The sequence below is a fragment of the Pterocles gutturalis genome, unplaced genomic scaffold (assembly GCF_000699245.1).
Source record: "Pterocles gutturalis isolate BGI_N339 unplaced genomic scaffold, ASM69924v1 scaffold24160, whole genome shotgun sequence".
Taxonomy (NCBI): Eukaryota; Metazoa; Chordata; class Aves; order Pterocliformes; family Pteroclidae; genus Pterocles; species Pterocles gutturalis.
Genome location: NW_010141528.1, coordinates 10,140 through 18,536, shown reverse-complemented (window position 1 = coordinate 18,536; position 8,397 = coordinate 10,140). Strand labels below are relative to the sequence as shown.

At 43.2% G+C, this 8,397-nt stretch overlaps 2 protein-coding genes across 2 annotated transcripts in view; one reads left to right on the top strand and one right to left on the bottom strand.

The window, feature by feature from the left end:
• The window catches only part of PCCA (propionyl CoA carboxylase, alpha polypeptide), a 78,820-nt gene extending 74,230 nt beyond the window's left edge, over window positions 1–4,590 (top strand). The window contains exons 4-5 of the mRNA XM_010084067.1: window positions 814–891; window positions 4,246–4,590. Coding sequence (XP_010082369.1) covers window positions 814–891; window positions 4,246–4,314 — 147 coding nt within the window. The 3' untranslated portion in view covers window positions 4,315–4,590. The remainder of the gene's footprint in view (window positions 1–813; window positions 892–4,245) is intronic.
• A 3,026-nt stretch (window positions 4,591–7,616) lies between these two features.
• Window positions 7,617–8,090, bottom strand: GGACT (gamma-glutamylamine cyclotransferase). Its single transcript, XM_010084065.1, has one exon. It carries the CDS (start codon window positions 8,088–8,090, stop codon window positions 7,617–7,619), a length of 474 nt encoding a protein of 157 aa, XP_010082367.1.
• Window positions 8,091–8,397: the final 307 nt, after the last annotated feature.

The following is an 8,397-nucleotide window of genomic DNA, read 5'->3' as shown; positions in this document are numbered from 1 at the left end:
TCAAGTGGCTGTTTCCTCTGGGCAGTGTGGTCCAAGGCATTGGAGGGAGGAGGACTGGGAGGCACACAGGAGCCCAGCAGAGCAGCCCAGTGGGTTACTGGTGACCTTGAGCTTGCACATGCCTGTTAGCAGAGTGCAAACAAGCAGAAAGAGGAAACTTGAATGTTTCCTTTTAAGACCTCTCAGCTGTGGTGAAAATTATGGTTTTGCCTCTGCGATGCCTCCCTTGCGGATGAGAGATCGTGGTTCCTTGCAGGCATGCTCCCTTCTGTCAGTCTGAGGTCATCAGCCGCCATCCGGATCCTGCCACGTGCAGAGGTGTGACTAGCCTGTTGGGTATTGCTGGAGCTTCCAGTCCATGCTCCCCCGGACGCTTGCCAAGAAACTTTTGGCTTCTGAATCGGGATTAGTGTCTGTGGGATCTGCGCCAGGGAAGCAAAGCAAAAGCTCCCCAGACAGAACTGCAGAGATTAAATTTTGCTCTGGATTTAATGGTGAGCTGTGTTGGATGTGAAATGTGAACTGCAGAAGTTGGAGCTGAATGGATGGGATGGGAGAGGAGCCTTCCAGGTTTGTCTGGGGTGATAGTTTTAAGTAGGTGATTCCTTTTTCCCTACGTTGCTGCAAGTTTGTCAAAGGCAACTGCGATTTGTGATTGTGGTTTGTGTCGTGACTGTGTAGCTGGCTGGCTTGACTTGTGCCATAGAAGTCTTTTTGGCATATAATAAAATAATCCCTTTATTTTCTAGAAGAATCATACACACAGCATTTCAAATCCTCTATCCTCATTTTGTTCTGCTTTAATTTTACCAGGTTTCAGAAGGTCAAGAGATTTGTGTAATTGAAGCAATGAAAATGCAGAACAGTATGATTGCTGCTAAAACAGGCAAGGTAAGCTACCTTGGGTCACTTAAAACCATATGCAACTTGTCAAATAGGATAGAATTTAAAAAGGAAAAAAAGAGGATTCTGGTTGTTAAGGAATTAAGTCTGATTGTTGTAAGGCTTTCGAAGTGAGGTGTCTCTAATTTTTAACATTTGCATCTGCTGTGAATGCTGTTAAGTAGTTCCGAGCCTTAGATAGCACAGCAGGAAATAGTTTTACTGGCTTCAGAAATTCATATAACTCTTTTTCTCCTAAATGATTTGTTTTCTATGATGCTACTATGCCAAGTTGAATTGAAACGTGCTGCAAACCGCTTCTCCAAATTCCATCTTTCCAGAGAGCAACTGAAGAAGAGAGATCTATTTGCCAGCTAATTCATTAATGGCAAACAATTTGACATTAAAAAAACACTCAGAACAAGGCACGTAAAGTGCTTTTGCAGGAAGAGGAGAAAAGCAATTTTTTATTGTTGTGACTGTTAAATATGAAACATAGATCTGCAAATGTGTTAAGCTTGGCAAGGCTGTGCATTGTGGTATCTTGCTTCTAGGGGGATCAGCATTGCAGCTCCTGAGCTGGGACTCTCCTGCAGCGCAGAATGTACCAAAACTGGTGCTCTGGGCAGGGAACTGGTTAAGCTTATATGACAAGGGCATGCCTTAAACCCCATCTGGTCTGGGGACTCTCAGCCCCTAAATCAGAGCCTCAAAGCATCCCTGTGCCAGATTATAATTCACAGTCTAAAACCATCATCTAGACACAGGCCCCTGATCCTTCCTTTTCAAAGAGAAAGCCAAGTCACTCTTGAGGAGTCACTGGTCAGAGTCTTTGCCAAATATCCTGATTATATATTCTTCTATTTCCTAGCATGTCCGAGCCCTTTTCTGCCAGGCGACAGGTCCCTCTGCTCTCCCTGAAGCACTGACATTTTGTTATTAAAAATAGCAAAACAAACCCCAACGCGATCCCTTAGCCCAGAGGGAGGCAGCAAGGAGGCAGCATCCCTCCAGGGCAGGGACGAGGTTAGTCACTGGCCAGATTTGCTGAGATCTCAAGATGGGTCTCTATGCCAAGGACTGTTTGTGTGTTTACAAGAAAGGCTTATTTGGCACAGCAATATGATTGTCACTGAGGCTGGGATGCAGGGCTTACCTCTTCCAGTGTATCTAGTGCAAAACTGGGTCTTGAGGAAAAAAATTGCAGAGAGAGAGAGAACGTACCTTCTCCTGTTGCTCTAACATTGCCACTTTATTATCTTCTTTCATGCATTAATTTCAATATAATTTATTTTCTCACTTGATTAATATTTCCTAGCATTTTTTTCATCCTTGCTTCTTTTGTTTAACCCCTTATTGCTGCTCTTTGCATCCAATGATTTTAACTAGTGAGTATTTGTAATTAAAATGCCATTCCCGCTCCCACCCACCCCCTTTTATTTTTTAATTTAACCTTCCCTTTCCCGACGAGGTGTGCTGCAGCCCATGGGGACCTGTTCTTTAAAATTCTGCTTGTCCTTTTCCCAGTAATATCTCCCACTCATTCTGTACAGATACCACATAAACCCACATTTGGTTTATGAATCCTTCAAAGTGGGATTTGAATTATTTTGTTCTTTATAATTTTAAGAATTTGAAAAAGCAAAAAAGTTTTGGGCTCTGTAGAAATGAAGCTGCTAAACAGAATTCATCCTGCTCTGCAGTGCAAAGCTGTGCCTCTGAGTGCTAAAACAACTCGGTGCCTCCACAGGAATGGGATGTTTGGCACTGGCTGTTAATCCATGTTTTGATGCTTTGAAACTGTGTTATGAAACTCAGTTTGTTTGTCTTCAGCTGGAAGACGTTCCCATTTTCATTCCTGGCTGAATTCCTTTTCTGCATCAAACCCCCATCTTCCTGTTTGTAATTGTGAGAAAAGTGGCTTGTTTTTATCTACTTTGAGTTTACTCCAGCTGCAGGTGGTTTAAAAATTAGGGAATGATGGAGAGGAACTGGCGTTGCCTCCTGTCTCTGCCGGGACAGCTGCACTTGGGTCAGGATGGGGAGCTGGCCCCGCTGCACGTCAAACCTCACCAGGGAGTTTGAAACACTAGTCAGATACAATGTTTGCTGAACCTTGGCTTTGTAGAAAAAATAAAAGAAAGAAGTAGAATATTTTTCACACTGCTTTCATCTCTTAAAAGATTGAGACTCAGGAATCGGGTAGGCTTCTAGCTAACGATTTAGAAATAAAGCTTTTTTTTTTTTACATTTCATGGTGTCTTTTGCCTGTGTACAGTGTTCAGCTTCATTTCTTGAGCAACACTGTGAATGTATCTGTGCCACAGAGCTTACAGCTCATGTGGCTTTAGACTGTGGGCAACAGCGTAGCCACAATAGCCTGGCATTTTGGGTAGGCTGCGGGTTTCCTTTAGGAACCCAAGGTAACATTTGGATGACTAAACTGAGCTAACTGCTGAATAAGGTTCTTACCAAAGATTTGGCATGTCAGCATGAGCTCTGAATTAATATTGCAAGCAAACCCGAATACACAGCTTCGGTTATTTTCTGGTGCTCCATGTGCCAAAAGGGAATTCAAACACGTTACAGCCTTTTATAGAGGAAATGAAGGGCTAGTATAAGATATTTGTGTTTAAAAATTCAGGAATCTGCACGCGAGTGTATAATTCGTCTACAGATGTAGCTGCATTTATTTGACAGTGGTAGCCCTTTGCCAAGTTTGGTTATGTTGAAGGATCCAAATTCAAATTTGAATCAATCTATCTCAGCTGCCGGGGGATTGAGGGAAACCCACTTCATGGCTGCCATCCCAAAATTCAGTTATGCTTAAAATTTGTAATGCAAGAGATACAGGAATATTTCACTGAAATGTCCAAGCATGAGCGTTGAAGAGTCAGCCTGTCATATAAAAATTTAAAACTTAGTAGTAAATGAACAGCAGTTGAAACAGGGGGAAGAAAAGTGCTTTTTAGTTTTTAGAAGTGTCATCTCAATCTGACATTCAGATCTTCAAGCATGTAAGTAATAAGGAAAACAGCAAGTGGTAGGTGCCTAAATACCTTGATGGAGTTGGACATGATTTGGTGAAGCACTAGAGCAGGCTGCTCACAGGCTCTGGAGTCTCCACCCTGAGAGACACTCAAAATTCATCTGGACTCTGAGCGTTGGAGGTTGAGCTGGCAGCCTCCCGAGGCCCTTCCAACATACCTGCACCTGTGATCCCCTGCATGGTCGTAATGTTGTGTAGTGGCCATTTACCGTGTGCACGCAGATGTGATACTCTGTATAAGAAATGTCAACCAGGCCATTTATTTAACCGTGCTGTTGAGGAAGGCTTGGAATTATTTCTGTTTCTGTACTTAGGTGAAAGCTGTGCACTGCAAAGCTGGTGATACTGTTGGAGAAGGAGATCTGCTGGTGGAACTGGAATGAAAGGTTGCCTCCACACTGCTGAATTAGCTAAGCCTTTGTTATTTCCATATATAAAGTAAAATTAAGGCAATTCAACACAGAAGATGGACAGTTCTACGTGCAAGATTTTATACAGTCATGTTTATTGTATCAGTGGTTAAGACAGCAAACACAGATGTTAAACCTTGGCAACAGATCCCAGATTTTTACTTCCAGAAATACTTGTACATAACCTTTGTAATTCTTTGATTTTTCAGGATCAAATAAAATCAATAAAATACCATTTCTGCTTTAAAACAGGAAAAGCCTCTTTTATTAAAAAGAAAACAAAAGCCCAAATCTGATTCATCTTCTCCATGGTAATATCACTGGTTTGAGGCCCCAGCCAAATTGTACAGAATAGTTGGGAAGACTGAGAAATTAACCACTGAGTGGTTTACTAGGCAGTTTTCCTATGCTCTGTGTAACTGCTGAACAAGTACTGCCAATGGCTTAAATTCTGATCAGATTTATTGAATATTTTTGGAGCCTTTCTATAGACTAGGTTTAAATTACAGGCTAGATGTTTTATTTTGCTAGTGCAGACTTTCCCCGTGTATTTTCATTTACAGCTGTAAGGGAATTTTCTTCTTTTATTCAGACTCCACACTCAAATTTCCCCCCCTTTATCTTCTTTCAATTTATTACTGGATGGTCCATATGGAAGGAGCTGGCACTGTCCTTGAAGCCCCTTAGCCACCGCAAGGTATTGCTAGAGGCACCTGCTGTCCCTCAGGGCAAGCATCCTCCTGAACTCTTACAGGAAAGGGAGACCCAAGTGTCTCATCTTTTGTTGTGCAGAGGCTCTTACTAAGGACTGTGTGAAGAACTAGGACCGTTCATAATAACTATACCCTGCTGGAAGAGCTGCGCGTCCAGTGTGGGAAACCGGAGAGGACCTGGAGAGGAAGAAGACTTAAGAGACTTGAACAGAAGTGAGAGGGCTGGTGACTTGGGCAGAACAGGTAAGAGGGTGTATTTTTTTTTCCTGTCCTTACAAAGGAACTCAATGCCACAGGATGGTGAAGATACCAGAAGTTCACTGGGTTCAGAATGTTAGTGTGTGGTTAGCGGTGGCTCCTTCTTCTGTTAACTGGTCTAGCTCAGTAAGTCAGCAGCTGCAGCTCACTAGATACTGCTGCCTGTGGCTGGGACAAGGCACTGGGCTACTCCTGCCTTTGGCCTTGCCTCCTACAGCTGTTTTTCTTTTTTTTTTTACATACCTCAAAGTCACCGTTCCTGCTGTGCCTTGACCACTGCCCCAGAGAGGAGGAGGCCTGCTCTCATTTTCTTGCCTAGGATGTGCAGTCATGCTGCTTCTGAGAAAAACCCCTCTGGCCAGAGGCGCCTGGGCCCTTTACTGGAAGGTGAAGGACAAAAACAGTCTGTGACAGGGCTGGTGACTCATGTTCAACCAGAAAGGTTCATGATTCTGCTTGAAACTTCTGATTGAAGAGGCATTTTTCATGTTATTGAGAAGCTGACAACTAAATCACACAGTCAAGACAGAATAATGTAGTACAAGGACCTGCTTTGTTAATTAGTGTACAAAACCCATCAAGATGAGTAAGGAGAGTGTTTGGATAGCACCTGCCCTCGAGGAAAATTAATGCTTTTTGAGCTGGAGAAACTGAGGCAGGCACCCTGCAGACTTTCCTACAAAGCTCCGTAATGCCATCCAGCCCCTTCCAAAAGGAAGACAGTTCAGCTTCTGCAGGTTGCTCTAACCGAAAAACAGGTATTCTGAAGGGACACAAGTATTCTACTTTAAAATTACTTATTTTGTTTACTGCAGCAACACAAGCTTTCTGTCTCTTTTTCTAAATGAGATGTAGCAGTGCCTACTACTGATAAAGTTTAAGCTGATTCTTTATCCTGGATCCCTGTGCTGATTCCCTACCTCAGATCTCCTCCGGCCATCACAGGGCTACTGGCAACAAAGCAAAAATACAGTGTTGTTCTTAATGGTGTCATTAGCACATTGAATTGTACTTTGGCTCACTGCATGGCACACATTCCCTGCTTGCATCCCTTTGGCAGCTTTGTATACTGTACGATCTATATGTACCAAACACTGCAGTTGAAAGAAAATACAAGGCACAGTAATGTAACAACAGAAAACCATGGTTTTCCCAGATTGTACAGAAACCAGCACAGTTAGTTTGGGTCAAGGGGACAATAGTCGTCTTTACATCTTTTTTTTTGTTTTGTTTTGTTTTTCTCCAGTTTAAATGTTGCAGTAATCACCCTACTGATTTTGGTCCTTTGGATATTTTTAATATCCTTTGGATATTTTTAATAATGTATATAAAATCTTTTCCCCGATGAGAAGCTCAGTTTGCATATGATTGCAAGTTCTGCATTAAAGTGCTTGGCTAAAAGTCACCTTGATAGTAAGTGCTCACAACAGCTGCATCTGCTGAAGGTAGCTGAAATCAGGTTTGCATTTCCTGGTCCCCAACACCCACCCACCCCCCAAATCCTACAGTCACTCAGTGAACTGAAGCGGTACTTAAAGTGCTTAGAATGCTAGATTAAAAATACAATTGTAAATGTAATTATCTTTCAACATTTCTTCATAGTACCTTATAAAACTATGTTTTAAAAATACTCTTTTCCAGTTCAGAAAAAACATTGCAACACAGAATAAGAATAGTCTTTAAATTTTCTCTATTTCTCCAGCAATTTAATATTTGTCTTGAAGTGCATAGCATCTATATGGTCATCTCTCCCTGTTTACATTCAGTAACCTACTAAACACCATTACAAGCCAATATTAAATGTGAGTTGTGCTTTACTTTGTTTGCAGACATGATTTTTTAAAAGTCAGTTTCAGCTATTAGTGCAATAGTATCATCATTATTCCACCCACCTTGGCGAACTACACAAGAAAATTTGCCAATTCAGTTTAAAAAAAAAAAAAAAATCTAGTCTGTTCCCTTGCCTTTCACTGACCTCAGTCATGCACTAAGGCAAAGAGGGGGGCATGGAGAAAAGGAACTAGACCCCAAAACCAATGTGCACAGATAGAGTGATTTTACACCTTATGCAAACCTGGTTACTCGCAGCAGGTTAGCAGGGGTGAGGAGGACACTGACTAGCTGGGGACGAGCCCCCATCTCTGTGCCTGCAAGACTTCAACACTAGTGCCAAGGCTCCCGGGTTGGGAAGGTTACAAGAGATCCTGTGTTTTAATAGAAAGGTATTACAGCTTTCCTGGAAAGGTTACTGAGCGACATGTGCTTAGTACTACATCTTCGTCTGGGCTGTGTTACCTCCCGTTTTTACTCCCGGCTTTCACGCAGGACGTAGGAGAGGCCGTGTTTCCCTGAGGAGTCGTAACTGTCATGGTAGGGGAGGCCGACCCACTCAGGCGGGTACGTCATCGTGCTGTACACGAAACACTCCACGACGCCTTCAGCAGCTGCCCGTGCCTCCCCCACGCCGCCCTTCCCTTCCCACTCCACCACCTCGATTCTCATCAGGGTGCGCTGGTACATCTCTGGGCAGCCTTCAAACTCATCCAGGAACTGCAGCATCTGGTCGTCAACTGAGTAAATCTCCCCAGCAACCTGGTGTCCTGTCCCTGGGATGTTCAGCATGTAAGGAATGTTGTATTTTCCTGCAATCACCAGTGGGTACTTCTCCGCTGTGCGGCCCCTTCCTTGGAATTTCGCTAGCCCTTTGGCCGTGTTGATCATGTGCTTGTAGTTGGGCTGGCCCTTCTTCAGCGTGCCGTAGACGAAGACACGAGCCATCATACCTGCAAAAGCAGCTGAAAGACAAAGGCAGACGTTACCGTACGTGGCTGCTTTGGCCAACGCTCTGGAGAACCGAAGCCACGCCAAGACACGTTGTACACGCAAGACTGTTCAGGTGCGTGCAAAAGTGGTCTCATAGTCCTAGACCTTATTTAAATATCACACTAAATTCAAATATACTCCTAACAGTGAAAAACAAGACACCAGGAGAAAGTCAGCCTTGCAGTTCTTTGCTGTAATCAAATTACATCCCGTGATTTCTCTAAGGAATCCCCAACATCAGCCAACGCATCCCTGAGCCTCC

Bases quoted from the DNA above. Each gene is read 5' to 3' on its own strand.
- GGACT (XM_010084065.1), bottom strand. From the start codon at position 8,090: ATGGCTCGTGTCTTCGTCTACGGCACGCTGAAGAAGGGCCAGCCCAAC.